A 21,524-nucleotide genomic window follows, 5' to 3' on the forward strand; every position below is an offset into this window, starting at 1 on the left:
CATGATTATTTGTAATGCTGATATTTTATACATTGTTCACTAGCTCCTCCCACTTTGATCCTGAAATTGTATCTATAGTGAAAACACCCTATATTTTGAATCTTTATAATTAGTTTGAGTTAAATGTATGTTTATCTTATTTCTATTTCAGGCTTATTATGCTATTTTTATATTCAGTTTTTTAATTACCTCCTTGTAATTGTGGGCACATACACCAGATCTCAGTGGGACACTTACACTGTTTTCCCTACCCTAATTGACATTCTAATGACTGATGTGTTATCTTTTTGCTACTGCATTAGGGACCTGTTTTTACTGTGAAATAGAAATGTTGTGGGGAATTGGCTAAGGAAGACAGTTTTTTGTTGAAAATATTGACCGGTTTCTTTCATTTCATTTGCTTGAAAAACTGTAAAAATTAACACCCACGGCTCTGTAATTACAATATATTACTACCAGTGGGGCACTGAAGGCAGAAAAGAGCCTGATAAAGCCCCCAGAAGGAAGGGTATAAATCATTCTTCTCCCTGGGCTGGAATGGCAGCACCTTCCTAGTGCCAAACATCAGCCAAAGTGTCAGCCTGGGAGTTTATCACCCACGAAAAGGCAAAGCATGCAAGCTCTAGATTGGCAGTTTCTTGTCGGACTTTCTCTAAGTTTTGCTCTTTGTTGCTATGTCAAGTTTAAGGTAAACCTGTCACTGCGGTTTTATTCTGGGAGGAGCAAAAGTGGGAATTGATGTTGTTTCCTTTTTCAAGTGATCTGTTGTCTGGAAATGTGTGAGTGCTGAGAAGCAGCTGAACTCAGAAACTGAATCTGTTGAGAGAAAACTGCTAAAATGAAAGCTTCTTCCTTCATTCTGGGAAAGCAGCCTACAGTACCTGGGCAGGAAAAGTAGAGCACACATCTCAGCTCTGTGCATCAGAGTGAGTCTGACGTTCAGTAAATCTCCTAAATGTACCACCCTCCTAGCAGTGAACAGTTTTATTGTATTTGTCTTCTGCAGAGAGGCTCTGCAATTACAAATCTTTTTCTCAAGACCTGAATGTACCAATTCTCCCACCCTTCCCCTCTTCAGTGTGGAAAATTAGAGCTTTTATGCCATCAGCTTTGGAAATTAATCCTTGCGGAGTTTTGCTGATGTGTTCTCATATTGCTTCAGAAACAGTACATCTTCTGTGAACATCTGTCCATGACACTGAAGCATCTGGCACCACATTGTATACACCTACTTTTAACAGTCTCCCATGGCAGGTAACTAGAGCTCTCTCTTGAGTGGGGTACCATCCATCACTAACCAGTAGCTTTGAATAGCTGGTTTAATATTAGCATATTGATCTATCACTTCAGTACTGTTAAACCACTCTTTCTCTCCTATGCGTCAAATGCCACAGTTATGTGCAAAGGCACAGTGACTAGCTAACTGTGAGCACGCTAACTTTAGGACATTTTTCTCTCCTACAAATGCCAATAAACACAAACATCCGCATGTCTCCTTGCCACAGCCGATACTTTATCAGCCAACACTTCTGAGAAAGTACAGCAAGAACAGGTTCAGTTCCTTTGTCCCCACTTATGTTACACAGTACCTATTACATGAGCACTCATAATGGGACAACCGGAATCCAAGAGACAACTCAAGAGACAAAGCTTTCTCAGGCTTCACAGAATCACAGAATCCCGAGGGTTGGAAGGGACCTCAAAAGATCATCTAGTCCAACCCCCCTGCAAGAGCAGGGTAACCTAGAGTACATCACACAGGAACTTGTCCAGCCGGGCCTTGAATATCTCCAACGTAGGAGACTCCACAACCCCTCTGGGCAACCTGTTCCAGTGCTCTGTCACTCTCACAGTAAAGAAGTTTTTCCTGATGTTCACATGGAACCTCTTATGCTCCAGTTTACACCCATTACCCCTTGTCCTATCACTGGACATCACTGAGAAAAGCCTAGCTCCATCACCCTGATACTCACCCGTTACATATTTGTAAACACTGATGAGGTCACCCCTCAGTCTCCTCTCAGCAGGGCTTTTAGGCACGGGGGTAAAATGAATAAATGTAGTCCCTTTCCTGCTGTCACAGATTTCCTGTTTCATTAAGAACCTCAGCCATTCTTTATTGATGTCAGACACAGAGGACATTACCTGCTCGAGGTGACACTTCAGTTCAGTCATTTCCACCTCCCAGGCTGCTTTGTGCAGGGCGTACTGCTGCTGAAGCCCCTGGCGTTCACGCTCCTCGTCCCGCAGCTCCGAGCGGAAGTCATCCAGCAAACCCTTCAGAGCGTTCAGGAGCTTCCGACTTTCACTTGCCTGCAGCAACACAGCAAACAAAATCCTGTTACTGGATGGCTGCAGCCTCCAGTTTCATTTTTAGGATGAAAAATGCCTACACAACTACTGCATGGAAAAGAAAGCGCCTGGGCTAACTTTTGCATGAGAAAACTAAGAATAGCAATGCCTTCTGTGTCTACAGGCTGCCCAGGGAAGTGATTGAGTCATCATCCCTGGAGGTATTTAAAAGATGTGTAGATGTAGTGCTTAGGGACATGGTTTAGGGGTGGTCTTGGCAGTGCTAGGTTTATGGGTAGACTTGATGGTCTTAAGGGTCTTTTCCAACCTAAATGATCCTGTGATCCTGTGATTCTGTGATTCTATGATTCTACTTCTTGTTAGCCCTACTCCTGAAGCACTTCTGAAAGCCAAAGATCTTTAAATCACCCTGAAAAAGGCACTAATCATCTTTCTAGACTGAGGACACCTGTGATAACTTCTTTTTTAATACTGTAAATCAAAGCTAGATTATCATTCCTGAGGTTTGTTTGGTAGATGGATATCTTATACATACAGTCATTGCTCAGCACCAAATGTCAAATACTTGTAAAATACACATAAAGAAAAGGGATTATTTTTCAATGCTTTTGTATTGTCAGATAAAATTACTTTGGGAAAAAGAAGTGAGTTTTTTAAGCTGGGTATCTCTGCTAAGGTGTCTCACTAGTCTGTACTTCACACTTCTGCTCAGTCCAGGCAGCTGCACACAGATCAGCTTTGCAGCAGCATCTTATTTGGTACCAAAGGCACGGATGCCAGGCAGGCCACCTTCCCTCTCCAGATGGGATCAAAGAGCGCATCCCCATCCATGTCTTGTTGAGAATGTCATAGTCACACTGAAATGTCTGTGCTCTTGTGCTAACCAGGAGCCAAGAATGGACTACCTGGGAACATAACTTGACAAGTCAAGTAAACAGATGTATGCCAAAATCTAAAAAATTTTCATGTGCTTTTTTTTTCAGCAACAATACATATAAAATTTTATGCAGACAACAAATCTGATTTCCTATGCTCATCAGATTTTTGGCACCACTGAACCCACCTTACCCACTTTCATAATCATTAATCAGACACAACATGGTGCCTTTTTTCTTTAAAAACAAACAAATGTGGTCCACTTTTTCCAAGCTATTTGATTCATCATACTAGATGTGGAAAAATGACTGCAGGTGCTCGCTGGCTGACCTATAATCTGTTTGGGCTAATGAAATGTGATGGTGTACAACATGGGGTTTCATCAGGAACGTACCCACAGAAGCAGAATTAATTCCATTAACATTTAATGCCAATTAGCATTTTCCTACTGTACAGCAGCAGTCTCCATCATGCATGTAAGATCACTTACTTTTCAATATGTAAGGAGATTTTATGTTTCCACCATGATTTTTTGTGCTGATACCCAATTAAGGCTAAATTCTCCAAACATCTCAAGCCCCTTGTGTAGTAATCAGAATAAGAGCTCTTTTGGAGATTTGTCTTTAGTGTCACAACAGGAGCTGCTGCGTGTTAAGCACACTAAAATCTGGCCTCATCCTCTTCAAGAAAAACCTAACCCCAAATGTCTATGAAGTGCTTCCATTCAAGAGCCACATTCTGTTTTTTCTGGTATGCTGCATAAAGCTTTCTCTGGCCAAGTAGCCTAAAGACTTCATGAGCGAAATGAGGCTGAAGAAAAATAAAACCAAACTAAAGCAAGCTACATCCCTCATTCCCATGCATACATTTGATAGCTTTAGAGTCCTGTAAAATTAAATTTGCAAAGAAAGAAGTGATGGACTAGTACATATTGGAGCCAAAAGAGCATCATTGCAGGTTTGTAGTCTACTGAGATAAGCGCATGTCTTATTTCTAAAGGCATTACATAAATGTAAGTGCTATGAGACAAGTACCCCAGGTGCCCCCTGGGCTTGCTGGGATTTTAATTAACTTGCCAATATAAATCCAATTTTGGTTACATACTTTCAATTCCTGCAGAGAAGTCTGTTTTTCACGACTTTGAATTTACAGTCTGAAGTTGGAGAGGTCTGTGACATTATTTTTTCTCTGTTGCCAAACTGTTTCTGGAGAACAGACAAAGTGCTTTTGAGACAATGTGCTCTGTAATATGACATTTACCTCTAGGTATGCTTTAGATTCCTGCTGGTAAAACTGCCAAACAGCTTCTGCATAAGCCTCATAGATACATAACAAGGATTGTTATGGTCTTCCCCTTTCTCCCAGGGGTCTCGTACAGGCAGAAGAAACGGGTCATGGCTGTGATTCCCTGGACAGTCTCCCATACAAGGAGCTGGCTCTTTAGTACCTTACCAGTTACTGAAATTTAGAGCATGGAGGAATCTGACAGATTCACAACTGATCTAAGGCAGGGGAATTACAAAAGCAGTTTGAAGTCTTGTTGTATCCACAACTCAGGATTTATAGATAAAGGAAACAACGGCTAACAATAAATAAAAACTTAATGTAGTAAACCGCAATTAAATTCCAGACCTTTGGAGTCTTACTAAGTTAAGTCAGCCTCACAGAGGGAAACCTTCAGCTCCAGAAAAGCTTGGGACCAGGGCAGTTGTTTGAAGCTTGGTTCTGCTTTTAATCACAATTCTTTTTTCTCTGAGAATTTCACTTAAGAATTTAGCCACAGTCTGGGATTACAAGCAGTTTAGTAGAGAGTCAATTAAAACCACAAGGTCAAGAGTCTAAACAGTGAACAAGAACTGTGCATTTCCTCTGTCTAATCACAGATCTACTCAAAAGTGAAGCTGGATCTTGATGCAAATAACTTTAGTGGATTTAGGTCTATTGCTTTGGGCTTTTCCAAATAACTAAGTATTGAAAACAAATACTGTATGAGCAAAAAAAAATTCTAACTGGGGTTGTTCATTGTTCCACAAGTATATAGTTTTTTAATGTTTCTTCCGTTGGACCACAGATGTGTAAACTCTCTTCTTACTCACCTTCATCTTACACCATCCAACAGGCATCTCAACCCTTCTACTCAACTGAACACAAGCTGTTCCTTTTTCCACAGGTTATTCTCCCTGATCTCTTACTACACACATAGAAACACTGACTTACAGGAAGCCCTCCTCTACTGTGCCTTCAGCCAAACTTTTATCTCCTGCCCCTGACCAGACTTCCTGTTTGGTTTCTGAGTCTTGCCAGTTCCTTGCCTGACCCTTTCTGCAGTGTGCCTCAGCTAGAAGGCAAGGGACAACACCATGAAGAGAAAGATGAATTGGCCCTTCTCAGAGTCCCCATCTATACTCTGCCTCTCATCAACCTACCTTTTCCTGCTCTTTCCTCTCTGCTATGCTTTCATCCCTCCACACACTGGCTACATAAAAATCAAAGGCAAGGGAGATGCACACTTTCCATCAAGTCAAGTACCCCAAATCATAATAATATAAAACTAAAGGCTTCTTGTTGAGATTAAGGCCTCAGGCTTTACCATTTTCTTCCCAAAACAATTCCACTTTCCAAGCAGGGTGAGAAAGTGAGCAGCAAGAGTGCAGGCTGAAAACACAAGCCATTAAATATTAATATTAAATGTTAAAAATAAATATGGGTTACTTCAAGTTACTGTAAGCCCTTTCTTTTTTCTGACCTAGTTAACTCAGCCACTCCTAGGCTATTGCAAAATTTCCTTCCTAATGCGATACAAGTGCTGATGCATTTCATCTTGGAGCTTGTCAGGCAGAACCAGCAACTTAGGGCCCTCTTGGGTGGGTGCAAACCTTGGAGACTTCCAGCTTCACCACTTACCCCAAATTCCCCATACAAATATTGCTTTCATTTTTTCAGCTGTGGGCTTAAGGAGCCTGCAGAAGACCCCCAAAACCCTGAGGGCTTTTCAGCACAGCCTGACTAGTCAGTGGTACGCTGGGAGGTGAGCACTGCTGAGATCCAACCCTTCAGGAAGGATGTGCTCTGGATCTGATGATACTTTCAGAGCTTTTAAAGCTTGGAAAACACAGGTGAAATGTTTTCTTGCACTATTTTTTGTTTAGTTAATGTGCTTTGGGATCATGTATGAATTAAGTGGAGATGATATTTGTGGGTGAAAGTCTGTAAGGTTTTTAGGGCAAGGACCAGGGTCTGTGAGGTTTATGAGCAAGGGTCCTGCATGCAGGAGGTTTGCAGGGCCAAGCCATTCGCCATAGTGAGAAAATTCAGGGCCAACTGATACTAAGATGTGTGAGGACAGAGCAAAGCTATGGCAGAGCCTCAAGAGCACAGGTGTACAGGCAGCTACTCCTCTGTCACAGTCCTTCAGAAGACCCTTCTGATACCCTGTATCTGTGATAGCATCAGAATTAACCTACACTAGGGCTGACTATTACTATGCCGGAGAATAATCATAGGCCTTTCTTCCTACTGACAAAGCCCTGTAGCACTGAAAATTACATATCTGTCAATAAACACAGCACTTGTTAAAAGATTGACTAGCATGAGCGGGCAAAACAAATAATAGTGCTTAAAATGAGAAATATTTAGCAAACTCACTCATTTTTGCAGTGTTGAAAGAACACTTTTTTCCTGGTTGGAAAAGATGAAACCCATTTTACTGTCACAAGTCCATATGGCTATCATGCACTATTTGTTATCAAGAGGGGCACCGAGATGTGCTCTGCTCCTACAGATCATTTGTTTAAGCAAGATTAGCTGGAACTGCTGCATTAGAACAGTATGGAATTCATATAAAAATGAATTATAAGCAATCCTACTTCCCATTTCTGCCACCTTAATTGAGATTAAAGTCTAAGCGCTCATTATTTTAAAGAGGACATAATTTATTAGAATGTTCTTGGTAATTTCAAGAGAATTATATGGAAAGTTAGTACCTGACAGAGTCTCTACTAAGATAACATGTTGGTTTATATTTATTTTACTTATTCTGGATTAAATCAGTTTACAGATGGAATGCCATTAAATGACATGCTCAGAAGCATCTCTTGCATGGCTGCCTTCAGCCTCTGACACAGAAGAGCTTGCTGAGAGGATGACAGTGATGGGTCTGGGAGACTGGCAAGGTGGAACCTTTCCAAATGCCAAACTGATCGAATGAATACTACCTTGGTAGCACACTTCACAGAAAATAAATGCTAGAGAATGGAGTTGTCAGCTAGCACTACGAAAAAGGAAAGCAAAATATTATATAAACTTAAAGCAGAATATGAAGCAGCATAAAGATCGCAGATCTGTACTATTTTTATTCAAACAGAAATTCTAACTGAAGTTACACCCTGAACTAGAGAAGTAGGTTGCAAGCAAAGTATTGTAGTCATAGAATGCATGTATTTGCCTGAGAGCTCTTGCCGTGGAGCAGGCTCCCAAGTCAAGGGCCCAGACAGAGATGGGGTATAAGGCAAAAAGCTGCAAATCCTTTTTCACTGAACTTGTGTTTTACAGAGAATTCTTGCTCCACTCTACTTATGATTGCAAATAATACTACATGACAGGATGCTCTCATCTGACTGTTTTCCATTTTAAAAATATCAGAAGATGCTCCTGAAGAACTGTTGGAAGCTTTAAGTCTGTCCCCTTTGAATGTTTGCTATTATTATTGTTAGGACTGCTGGTATATTAAATGCATAAAGGAAAAAACTATGATACATGGCAGTGTTTTGACAGACACAGTCAGGGCACAGGATATGTCAGGGAGAGGTTAGCATGATTTGCTTTTAGGCACTTAAAAACAAGCCCAGTGTCAGGAAGGAACTTTTGCATTCTTTTCCCATCATCTCCAAGGGAAACATAAAATACATGTGATAGTTTTTTAAATTATTTAAAGAAAATAAAATCAGAACTTCTCACTAAAAGCTTGACAGTACAATAAAAGAGATGTGCTCAGGCAAGAGGAGCATGTAAGTTCTCCAAACCATCACATACTGATAGACATTTCTGGGCAAACAGCCACGAGAGGAAATAGGATTTTTCACTGATAGTATCTGCCAACAGAAGAACAGTCGTCACGTGGCTCCTGATTAAATATAAATATAATGGATGAAATCCACTGTAATTGCTGTGTAGCTAGAGTATTTTTACAAGTATGATTTTAGGTGATTTAACACAGCAGCAGAAGAAAATGAATTCTCTTGGAAAATCCGGTTTCCATTCCCAGGGCATGATACACAAATAGTATAGTACCTGCTTCTGCTGCTGTAGTAATTCTGCAGTCTGCAGCTGTGGTCCATGATCAGTGCTGTCTGTGGAGGGACGCTGGGAGAAATCTGTCAGTGCAAACACAACATCCTCTTCCTCCTCCTCTCGCTCTGTGTCATCCACCTTCTGCTCAGACTGAATGCCAAAGCTTGGGACAGAATCAGGGTGCTCGATCTAAAATGCAAGAGATGGGACGCATGAACGCTATTTTGCCATTTACCTCAGGGACAGAAATTTATTGAAGGGCTAAGGGAAGGGACTATCTTCCCCTGCATCTCTGCAGTGGGACATACTGACTTCTGTCCTGCAGGCTACAGGAAATGATCTTTGGTGATATACGATATCTTAAGTATGTGAACCAGCACCACGCAGATGTGCAAAATAGGACATCTATGCAGCTGAGAAGATGGGTGTAATGTAGCACAGTGGATATAATTCATCATGCATTAATGAAAAACTATACAAAACACCGGTTTATTGTCTGATGAATATATGGAGATCACGAAGTATCCAAATCTATCACTTTATTCTCTCTAATGCATTAGCAAAACACATGACTCCAATAATGACTGGAAGTGGATTGATTATAAATTAACCAGTCAAAAAATCCAAACAGCGGAAAAAATGAAAGTGATTTTGATATTAGAAGATGAACTAGTTTACACAGAAGCAAATTAGTGCTGTTGAAGTAAAGTAGAAGCTAAATAGCTACTCATCTCTTGTTTCTGACTCATATTACCACAGCAGATGAAGGTGAAGATGTTCATCCACCCTTCATTTAAGAATACAAAACACTGGAGTATTCAACTTATGCATACTCCCACCAGACCTGAAAGGTTACTTGTACTGCCAAATGCAGCAAACCCTGAAAAACACTAGGCATGTAAATACCAGAAATACTGAGAAAAACTACTTAGCTGCCTTAGCAAATGGTTTCAGAATTGCATGAACCTGCAAAATAAATCTATTATTCTCAAAAATTTTCTATAAAGTGTCAGAATGGGCAAATACTTTTTTTTTTTTTGGGTAAGATTTCCAAAGCAAATGGCGATTCTGGATGTGCAACTTGACACAGTTTAGCAGCAGCTTTCTTCACAGTGCATGTTTGCTGGCAATCACACTTCTGCTGAGATGCGTCCGCTTGGGGATTCCAGGTTGTTATGCACTTCTGAAATTCCTGATCTTAATTTAGTCACTACTTGGAAAATCACTGTGATGACTACCGGTGCACTGCTGCTGACGGTGAGAGACTTGTGTACGGAGAAGAGGAACAAACAAGAATGAATCACTGTAAATTCCCACAAAAAGCTGTATAATTCTCCTGCCAACATGAAAACAGAGCTTCCCTCCATCTGTATTGCTGAAGGCTTTGTAAGGAACACACTGTGCACACAATGAGAAAATGACAGAACTCAACCCATCTAAAGAGATTTGACTCTACCAGCTCGCTAATAGTTATTTTCTTTCATAAAGTTATTCAGGAGTCATATGTAGAATATACTTTAGCACAAGCCAACTTAAGATAAGGTTTCATGTTTAATTTGAATCCCCTTTAAATCTAGATGTATTTATAAAGTTGCTGTTGTCACATCATATTTAAAGTCTACACTTAAAGAACTGCATCCTAGTACCCCACTGCTTGCAACTTCATTGTGTTAATAAGGGACAGTTACCTCTAATATATCCTCCCCTTCCTCCTCCATTCGCTTGCCTTGCCGCCAGTGTTTCAGCAGCCATTTCAGTTTCACATACAGAAGAAAGGTGTCCTGCTTGAAATGCCTGAGTTCTTGCTGCAGCAGACTTTTCTCCTGGCTCCAGGTCTTCTCCTCCAGTTTGTTCTGCAAAGTCAAGCTCTGCACTTCCAAGTCCTTCCTCCGCAGGGTCTGCATATGCTCCTCCTCCAGCTTTAATGGAACGACAGACACCATGTCAATGGGGTAGTGTCCTGGGGCAGTTTCCAGGACTTGCACTTTGTTGGGTGAGACAAACCAAAATCTCTAATTTTCATCAGTAGTGAGTAACTATTGAGTTTGGCTTAATAAGTTCCTCAGCAATTATGACTGTCGAGGAAAGCCAAAAAGCTTTGCTTAGATAACCATATGCAAGTAGCTGGCTGTGTAAGTGGACCTGTACTTTAAAGATGTATGAGACCTCTGCTATTGCTTAAACATTTTATACCATTCATATTTTTCTCTTGATTGTATCCATGCACTATGTTCCCAGCACAGCCATCAGCCCACATTGCTGCGCATATCACACCTAACAAATGCTTTTGCAGCCATTCCTACAAGGTGGGCCCAGAGCTGCCCTTCTGACAAACTGGAATACTATCCATGCCTCTTCCCTCCTCAGCCACAGACTCATCCTCTCCTCTGTGGTTATGTCTCCCTCTGCTTCTGGAAAGGCAATGCTTCTGAAGGAACCACCTCCAGCATCTCAGATATAACTACTGGTCCCTTACTTCTCAACAGTTCATACTTGAAGGCACCTGAATGACTCACAGTAAACAGTTTCTCATTCTGATATGACTAGATCAGGGACACACACAGGAACTGAAGAGACAGAAAAAGGTTGCAGCTCGGCATTCAACATGTCTCAGTTTTAGTACTAGAAGGACCAACAAAAGCTCAGTCTTTGGAATTACATCTGTTTCAACACAAAGCCACCTGAAACATTATTCTTTAAATGTGACTTCTCCCTCGATATGTCAAAATCAAACCATGCCATGACCTGTGCTCAACAGCACTTGTACAAGTTAGCTGTACTACATCTCATATTCTGCATGGATGAGATAGCGTTTCCATTTCAACCAAGTGGTGGTTCACATTGATCCAGAAAGGTAAACGGAAAATAAGTACAGAGCTACTGCTTACAGATGCCAGTTTCTGTTATTTTCCATTCTGGGGAACAAGAGCCTCTCCCTTTGCCCACCAGCTCCATAGATGAAATCTATGAAAGCCATAGTACACTAATGACCACAATGATTTGAACCATAAGAACATATCCTGAAACAAACAACACTCACACAGGAATGAATAATACATCAGAGATACTTCTTCAGGAGCATGGACCCCTTTGTAATTAATACTGCTAAGAAATACATGCTTGATTTTCATGATAATATTCAGACGCCTTTGAAGCAGGCTACTGGTCCATACTAGGTTGTCTACTAAGGACTTTTCTGCCCTGGGATGATGCAAATTTTCAGCATCTATGCTACTAGCCTTAAAAAGTCTGATTAAATAAAAATTATTTACAGTAGTTGCTAGTTAGGGGTTTAAAATGCAGCTTACAAATAGTTTGGAACAAAATTAGCTACCATGATCAAAAACCCCATACACGCAACTCCTAGTAACACTCATGGAAATTGTATACTGCTAACAAACATCAATTTGATAGTGTTAAACATTGCTAAAATTGGAATAGTAAAACAGGGGCTTATTTTAAATTTAGTCTTTACATAGAGAAACAAATAGGCTCCGTGTTGATGCAGATTCTTCCACCAAATGAAGTTATGGTTAAATACAGCAGAGATCTGACTCATTTCCACCAGAAATCCTGGAAGATTATAAAAAAGGAGAATATCGACAGGATGAGCATAATCTGGAAAAAATGAAGAATCCAGAAGATGCTTTTATTCCTCTGTTTCTATTAGTTGTCAACATGAATAGCTAGCTTTGATTTTGCTGCATTTTTCATTGTTTTTACAAGCTGCTATGATCTAAGTCCCCATGGTCACAAATTCTTGCAGAAGACTCTGGTGGAGGTAACTTCACAGACTATTATGCTTTTTCAATGGATAGTTATTGCAAAAGAAAATAACTTTAAGAGGCAGGCATAGCTTCCAAAAAGCTTTCATGGCAAGAGTGACGAGGAAGGAAATCAATTTACTGGTTGCCTTCAAAAGCCTTCATGAGAAAGCTCCTATGGAGATTAACTGGAAATTAAGGCTACTTATGACAAAATGCAGAGATACCACTTGGGCATAATGAGATAAGCTGGCACAAGGAAAAATGCTCTAGACTATACAACAATTATGATGAATTTAGTCCATGAAGTATATTTAAAAAAGAAAACTGCAGTTAAGAGCCAAACAGCCTGCAAAAATTAGTAGCAGATTTTTTTCACTCTAGGAGCTAGAGATCACAAAAAGATTGACTAATCTGTTCCAGCCTTCAAAGGACCAGGGGGAGATCATGTAACAAAATATGATTTATTCACCAGTTATGAATAAGAGGGTTAGGAGCATGGGGTACTGAGAAATACTAAAACGTCCTGATTTGTGTCTCAGTTATGAGTGTGTAATGACTCCTCCAACTTCAGAGAAGTGTTGGACTTTCTTTGTGCTAGGAGGGGTCAGAATAAGACATAGAGCCAAACTGTGCTCCCAGAGATCAAACACACCCTTCCCCAGCTCACAGAGAGCTGAAGGGGCTGTTATAATTCCTCATGCCGTATTTCACATCTCTACCTTGACTTGCCACACACAGGGGAGGACAAAACTCCTTTCCACCAAGCAGAGAAGCCAGATTCAAAGTTGCAAAACAGGCTTGAGTTTACATTTCCCCAACTTCCAGATTCTTCATTTACTCAGAGGAGGCCAAGCAGGCACGGCCATCAGGACACAAGTTCCTGACAAACCAGGTCCATGACACATGCCACGGTCACACTTCTCTCCCAGCAGGTGGGTTTCGTATTTACCTGGATGATCTTTTCTGTAAACTTTTCTTGCTCCTCTCGGTGAAGTCTTGTCTCCTGCTCAAGCTGAGCCTGAAGCTCCTGTATCGATACATTCTGTACAGGTAAAACATGGGAATCCCTGAGCTGATCAGCAGGACAAAGGGATAGGTTTAGCAGAAAATGTGTATCCGTGGATGGAAAAAAAAAAGGAGAAGAGAAAAGAAAAGAACTGCAGGACAGACATCTGCACAACTCACGGTTATCAATAGTTAAAACCAAAGCACAGTGTGCAAATAAACAGCAATGCCCTAAATATGTGTGGGAATTTCCTGTGTGGCTTCTTCTGAAAACTAAAGCTGGGATGCTGATGTTACATGTTGGATATTCCCTTCAGGCCTCTGCTATGGGTTTGCACTCATGTAGCTGGGACAGCGCACCATCAATGACATTTTCCAGATGAGCTCCTATTTACAGGATTACATATTTGGTGGCATATTTATTTATGAAAATCAAAGCTATAAGAATTTTAACATCTCTGCAGAAGATGCATCTAATACACATTGAACCTAATTTTTTATTCATTTGCAACAGTCCTGATTAGGCAGTTAATGGGATAACATTTATATACTGACAAAGCATATAAGGTCCTTTTCTTCAGATACATAACAGCTCTCTGCACAAGTCAACTTCATTCCGTGATTTCTACTCAAAACAATTACTTCACAAATGTCACAGGGATAAGCTGTGTGAGCCTGAGATCTGACCAAAATGCTTAAGTATCTCCTCTTTCAGGTCCTACACCATTCTAATCTCAATACTTCCAGTTTTATGTTATCTTTAGGTTTGGCATCCCATCCACTTTACTTCTGGAACTTACTTAATTCAAAAATAAAGACCAAAGAAGGCAGAGTCAGACGTCATCCTTTATACTATATTAATCAATTCGGTGACACTTATATTCCTGATCAGAACTCTCATTTCTGTCTCTTACATTGGAGCTAAACCAGACTTGTATGTACAAAGATGATGCTTGGCCAGATGCCATCTTCTTCACATGTGTGACCACAGAAAACACTATGGCACCAAACTCCTACTTCCCAGAGTAAAGACACATTTAAGGCAGGGATCACTTCAGGCTTCAAAGCGTAATCCCAAATTCTCTGCTGACCAATGTCCAGTGTCCTCCAACCTCAGCAGCTGCAAGGATGTAATGCAGGTCGTGGGACCACTCTCAGGGCCTTCACTGCCGTCTTCCCTCTGACATCAGCCCTGGCACTCATATCCTCTCCCCAGGCACTCCTCCCACTTCCCAAGAGCAAAACCAGCTGCTGTTGCTGTTTGGGATGTGGCTGCTTTTGCTGGGACACTTCTGGTTACTCAAAAAGTATTTGTCACTGGAACAGAGGCTGCTCTGCTCCTCTAGGGAGAAAGATCGAAGAATCCCATAAACCACCGGCAGGAAGAGACTAGCCTGGAAAATGAAATTTGCCCTTACATACACTTTCTGGGCCTTATCAGTTCCTTCTTGACTTGATTCACTTGTTGACTTGTGCAAGTATGTTTTGTACCTGAGGAAAAGATACTCCCAGCCCTCTGAAAGGTATGTGTGAAGTGACCAAGACAATGTTATCTGCCTTATCGATTTAATCTTACACCTTAACATGTCTGCAGACATTTTGCATTGCACAAAGGCAAAATTCGGTCACAATAATCACTGATCTTAGTACGCCTCTCCTTGCAGCCATACGATTACTCATTTAGGCAGGTAGAAATATTGTTGGTTTTGGGATTCCTGAAACTGGAAGCTGAATCAGAGCAGCAAAATTTACCAGGAAGGCAAGGTCTGAATTTTCTCTATGTGCTTCACACTTGTGTTTTCCAATGAACAACAATTTGCTAAAAGATCATTTGTTCTAATTCAGACTAGAATTAATTGGAATCACTTAGTTATGTGTATACTGATAACACCTTATGTCTGCAAAATTAAAGTAAGAAAATTATTAATTCATACAAATTTTTGATAAACTTAGCTCATGAAAAGGCAAGTTTCAGGAAACTTGGGTGCTGGGATTGTGTGATAACTGTTGGAACTACTAAAAAGAGATTAAATACATCATTAAGGCAGACAGACTATTACATGCACACTAAACAGTGCAAATCATCTTACAATTGCTTTGCCTCTTTAAAGATAATATATTTTCAGAATGGTAAAGAAAACATGATGAAAAGCACTTCATGCATGAATGCAGAGCTGCATAACTTTTTCCTTCCAGTGCAACCTGAGGACTCTTCATAATCTATAATGTCATGTAATGTCATTTCTACCAGTAGCATTGTGATTCATACACTCAAACCAAGGGAGATAAGCTCACTTAAGCACCTTATAGACTGCTGCTAAATGTCCAGATCATGAAGGAAGAACAGGTAGAAATGCATCGTGATATTTGTGTATGCAGTTCAGGTATCCGATATTACACTGATGGATGTCTATACGCTTACACATGGAAATCAGGCACTATCATACATAATCATATAATCAGCAGGGTTTAGTCTGTGGCACAACTGTAGTTTTGGTTTGGTTTGGAAAACAACACTGCTACAAAATGAACACAAAAATTGGTAACCTGTTAACTTCCACTCTTTGTTTCTGTTGTTCTCATTAACAAATGCTCTACACGAAGAACAGAAAAAACCTTGAGACGGCCACTATGCATTGTACTGACACCACAGAAACAGACACAAACCCACAAGACACGAACACAATATAACTGGAACTAAGATCTACTGCTATGCCACCACAGCACCACAGAAACAGCTACGCTTCATTCACAGCTTCACATCAACAGATGGTTTCCCAATTAATGCATTTCCAGATCCGCTTCCATTCCTGTCCTCTTGGACAGGCAGTGCCAAATCCTTCTGCTGAATCCTTTTCTCTCACCTGTTACCACTCCAGAACAAGCTAATCCATGCTGATTCCTTTACCTCAAGAGGATAAGCAGAGAAAATTCATTCACACTTTGGGGGCTTCACCACCACACTCTTATTGCACTGACCCCTTTCCACCCCTCTCAGCATGTTGACAGCTTTTCAGGTTACATTCCAGCTCACACAATCCCACATTTCTGCCATGACTTGTTTTCGCGTGATTGCCATGCACCATGAGGTACAGCTGGGTTTCACTTGTCCTTTTTCTCCATTTTACCATAGCTAATTACAACCTCAACTTGCCTCCAAACTCAATCAATTTATATATAACAACTGTGAACATCAAATTTCATGGAATCTTTCTTTTTGTTCTTTTTTTTTTCAGGAGAAATTGAAGGAGGAGCATACCCTAAGGAGGCAGGGTAGAAAGATGCTCTCCAGCATTTGTGTGTAATCCCGAGGAAGCCAAAAGATAAACTTCTTACGCTGCTTCCTTAATGCTACGTTATATGCTTTGATATTTGGACCTTACATTTGACCATGCAGTTTAAAAACTGCTACTTTTTCACATGTGATGGCTGACTACTGCATACATACAATCAATCAGATCAGAAAGGCACTTCCAGTGCATTTTGTATTACTTTTTATAAGCAATACACATCTAACTGAATTCTCAGAGGCTGCTTCTCAAGATGTACTCTTCTCCTCACCCCTTGAAAATAAATTGCATTTATCCCATTTGCTACAAGAGGCAGTTGTGTAGTTATTTGTCTGTGCTTATATGGAGAGAGAACACTTCGCTCCAAGTCTTTAAAAAACCACCCCATTGTATGGATAGTACACAAAGTCTCACCGAGTTCAGTTAGGACTGCGATATCCAGATTTACATCATAAAGGGTCTTTTCAGCCATTATATTATCAACCTTTAAAGAATCTTGCATAGCAAGAAAGAATACAATTCATCAAAGTAAATTATTCTTGCTGCCCCTAATCTTGGTGGGAAGGAATACTGTCAGCACCAGTTTTTCTTCTTCCCACAGCTTTGCATTGGATGAACAGTGGACACTAAGACATACAACCTTCTATGTGTCCTCATTTGTTGAGGGTTGTGGTGGGGTTTTTTTGTTTTTAATTTTTGTTTTGTTTTGTGGGGTTTTTTTCCCCAAAGAAAGGAAAGTCACGATGTATAAAACATTCACAGCTTTCTTTCTGTGAAAGCAAAATCTTAAATCAGGACAAAAGAAAAGGATGTGCAAATTCTCAGCACATGGCTGGGAGCTGCAGCAAAAGCCATCCAGCTGAAAAGCTCTCACAGGGAATAATAAAAATTGCACAGAAGGAACATAAGATATTCCAAACCCAGCTAAAAATATAACTTTCAAAATACAGACCAAAATTCTCCCCATATATCCAAAATGGTCCATACAGAAGTTTTGATTCAAAGCAGGTGATAAAGTGACTTACCTAACTTGCACATCACTGTATCTGGCTGGTCCACACTGAACCCAGGGATTAACTTAGAGTAATAGAGATGTTTTGTAATTCTTATGGGGACAATAAGTAAGGAAAATGGACAAACAGAACAAGAATGGCCTAGAAGAAATTATTCTTCAGTGTGAGCATTTCCCACTTTATTACTAGACCTTGTAGAAGACTTGCTTTTTAAGACTTGTTCTCATCTTCTCTAGCCTATTTAATTTCACCTAGATTTTAAGTACTTTGTAATTTATATTAGTGGTAGCCAACTGTTGGAGAGAAATATGACAATTGAAACCTAAAATTCAAAAATATGCTGAATATTTGCCTATCAGCAAACAAACCATGTAGAACAGACTTACCTGTCAGATTTTCAACATCAGACATTGTTTAACTTCCTTTCCTCTCTGTATCAGAAGAAACAGGGTAGCCCTAAACCTCAATGAGGATGCCCCATCCCTGGCAGTGTTCAAGGCCAGATTGGATGGGGCTTTGAGCAACCTGGTCTAGTGGAACGCCTCCTTGCCCGAGGCAGGGTGGTTGGAACTAAATGGTTTCTAAGGTCCCTTCCAACCCAAACCATTCTATGATTCTATCTGCTTTTATTTTAATTCTTTTGTGACAACTTGTTCCTTATAAGTGAATTCACTTCAGTGGTTGCTTTTCCATAACCTGGAGTGTCAGAGGTTTTGTGGCACTTTTCTACACAGAAACAAATGTGTAAGTCTTTAAAAGCCATGTGTGAAAATAATCCAAATCTGAGATGCAAAGATAAGTGCTTCTGCCTTTGGTGATACGTACTTAGGTAAGGGCAGAACTGAGGCCCTTTGAAGAAGCAAACAGAACTAGGAGACACAGCTCCCTTTCAGAGCACTAGGTATCAAATATATATATACCAAATACATCAAACAGACTATATTTGATCATATATGAATGTGCAAAAGTGAAAGTTTTCTTCTCCAGAATGCCTTCTTGTTTCTGAATAAACAGGAGGAGGCTGCTTAAGTAGGCTGCCTTTTGTTTATGGATATTCCACTGGTAAAACGGGTAAAATTCACCAGGTGAAAAATTATTTACCATTTTTCCCACTAGTTCCAATTTGTTGCCATAGTAATCCTTTGATTTGTGCCAGGCATCTGTTCCACAAAGCACTGCGTTCCCTTTTTTAGGTTCCTCTGTGTCTTTTAGTCAGGGCAGTTCTCACTTGTTCACTTGCTTTTTCTTTGGATGGTAAAGAATGATTTCCCCCTCCCACCATAACCCGGCTCTGCAAAAATCATGAATAATGGATTGAACATCCACTTCGATGGGCTCCAACCTCCTGCAACAGCAGCTGAATGCTTGTTTCAGCAAGAAAACAAAGCCCCGCTCTTAAGGCAATTTTGAGATATAATTTCCCTTGGACTGTGACTCTAACCCACCTCTTTAACATGCAAATACATTCTAATGATACTGTTGCAGTAACAACTGCAGTGCAAAGCCCAAACAAAGGCAGATGTTTACAGTTAGGCTACTGGGTAGTTTCAAGCACAAGTCAGTCTGCATTTTTCATATTTAATCAAACAATTAGGCTCCCACAATGCTTATTTTTAGAAATGGGAGAAGTGGCTAAATGGAAGCTGCTCAGCATTGCTTGGGAAAACTTTCATTTAAAATTCAGCTTGGAAAAAAATAAATTTAGAAAAATGGGTTTGCTTGCTTAAAAAGAAAACATCAGCCTCACTGAAATATGTTGCTCTCATGTGGGAAGTCCATACGCAGTAGGAAGATCATCAATCAACGTTATCCACTTGCCAGTGCATATATTTTCACTTCTCGAGAAAGCAAATAATGGCTTATGTGTAGCCATCTCTGCTGTGGGCATTGAAAGGTTTGAGTTTCCATCTGAATTTTCCGTGGTAACTAAAACACCCCTTTGATATTTGAATAGTATTTTTTCCTGCTTACTCATCTGGCACAAAATAATGGTAGGTTTTGCTAGTGGGGTGTACGACATCAACAAAGAGTCAAAATGGTATCATACAAAATTATTTGGATGAATCTTCTGCTTCACTTGGGTTTGACTGTTACAGGTTCTAGGATTTCAGTTGGCTGCTCACTCACTGAAAAGTTTCAGTGTAAAGCAGTATAATATTCTTTGTTGCTCAAGTAAACCTGACTGAAGCAAAGACCTTAGTCTTCAACATTTTCTCAAGTGAGGACATTTAAGCCCCAGCTTTGCTCATCTTTTGAGCACATCTGGACCTAAGATAACTAGTTTCTACCTTTGATTATAATTACTGGCTTGTTCCTTGTCAGGCTACGGTGTGAAACTATCCACCCTCTGTTTAAAGGCAGATTGCTGTACATAGTTTACACACCGTCGTCCCATGCTGAGAGAGTTAAAAAAGATGATGTGCTAAAATTACCCAAACCCCCAATTTTAACAAAGGACTCATATATACAGGATTTAATATAATAACAAGGCTAACCTAAGGTAAAGCGGAATTAATAAAGATAACAGAATTTAAACAGAAGTATTGTTAACATTTTCTGTGGGCATTTTCTAACCTGATCTACAATAACTATTGACCAGTACAATTGCAAAAGGATCCATGCTGAACAGCAAGGCTTCTCTACCTCACTGGCCCATTTCATGGCTGATGAAGAAAGATTTTACCTTTCAGTGACTTACGGTGTCCTGGGTTTATCAGATATCCTTCCTGAAGTTTATTAAGTAAAAGTGAGAAGTTGGAAGAGAAGCAGCTGAACAAATAAATTATAGTAATAATACCAAAACCCTGCACTGTCAGGATAATTCAAAACAAGCAAAACAAAACCAGCAAAGAATTACCTGTGTTAAGATGAAGGGCCACTCTCCTTTTGATATTCAACACAGCATCATGCTGCTTGGCTACCAGCTGCCTGAAGCTTCTTGTTCCTACCCTGCTTTCTAGTGGTTGTTATCGCTTACAAACCTAGCTGTTCCAGCCAGCATTCTCCTTTTCCCAGAATCATTTAGGGGTTTCAGATACTAAGGACTGCACACGTGTTTTTAGAGTTATAAACACATTAAAACTCATCCTTCACTAGAAGATACTCTAACCACCCCAGTTTCAAGGTGGATTTGGCTTCTCAGTGGCCAGCAGAAAGGTTTTCCAGTGCTCCAAGCTTGTCCTTATGGAGACAGATTAGAAATCATTTTCTTCAGGACTAGTTGTAGTGTCTGGATAATCTATGTTCATGAGAAAGCAGCTAAGGAGATGTTTACTGAGGCAGATATGGCCTCTGCATGGATGAAGGTTTAAATAAAAACTGATTGATGTTTTTGATGAATGGAAAAGTACTCAACAACCCAAACAATGGAGAATTCTGCCTTAAGGAAGTTGTTTTGGAAGCTGCAGACTGCTGTGTTCCTTTTTGAGAATCACCATGAACACCAGCATCAAACCTTCTCCTGCGCAGACGACTGCCAGGCAAAATGTAAAGCGATCTCTATCTATAGACTATCCAGATTTAAAATATCCAATAAAGTGAAACCTGGAAGCATGATTTCACATCAGGGATTCCAAACTTTTCCAGGGATCTTTCATTTCTATACTCAATTTAGTGGGTCCCTGAGCCATATTTTCCCACTTAGCAAAGCTACTGGGAGCAGGGTGAGGAGTCCAAAGTGAGGACCAATTTGCTTCTCTGAAACTGCAAGGGGGAAAAGAGGTCAATCACAAATGTCACAACACAGGTGCTCTGTTTGGTCCAATTTACTCTCCCAACCCCTGGCTCCTGTTACTCATCTCCTGGCTAAGGCAGCAGGAGGCAGTGAGTAAGATGGGCTGCTTTGCTGACCTCTAGACTGAAACAGCCCTTGTCTCCTGGCCTGTAGAGTTTAATGTCTCCATCAGCTCTGCGGTGTGGGTCGGTGGTGGCTCGCTGGTGGCGAATCTCTTGCTCCTCTCCACGATCTTGTT

General features: G+C 40.4%; 1 protein-coding gene across 1 annotated transcript in view; it reads right to left on the reverse strand.

Annotated features, from left to right (window-relative positions):
* The window catches only part of MTCL1 (microtubule crosslinking factor 1), a gene marked incomplete at its 3' end in the record, with an annotated part of 96,300 nt that overhangs the window by 20,122 nt on the left and 54,654 nt on the right, over positions 1 to 21,524 (reverse strand). Inside the window, exons 6-10 of the mRNA XM_080611184.1 lie at positions 21,403 to 21,524; positions 13,195 to 13,287; positions 10,167 to 10,397; positions 8,479 to 8,667; positions 2,146 to 2,313 (exon numbers count right to left, since the gene is read on the reverse strand). The exon at positions 21,403 to 21,524 is cut by the window's right edge and continues 34 nt beyond it. Coding sequence (XP_080467310.1) covers positions 2,146 to 2,313; positions 8,479 to 8,667; positions 10,167 to 10,397; positions 13,195 to 13,287; positions 21,403 to 21,524 — 803 coding nt within the window. The remainder of the gene's footprint in view (positions 1 to 2,145; positions 2,314 to 8,478; positions 8,668 to 10,166; positions 10,398 to 13,194; positions 13,288 to 21,402) is intronic.

The sequence above is a fragment of the Psittacula echo genome (assembly GCF_963264785.1).
Source record: "Psittacula echo genome assembly, chromosome: 2".
NCBI classification, from domain to species: Eukaryota; Metazoa; Chordata; class Aves; order Psittaciformes; family Psittacidae; genus Psittacula; species Psittacula echo.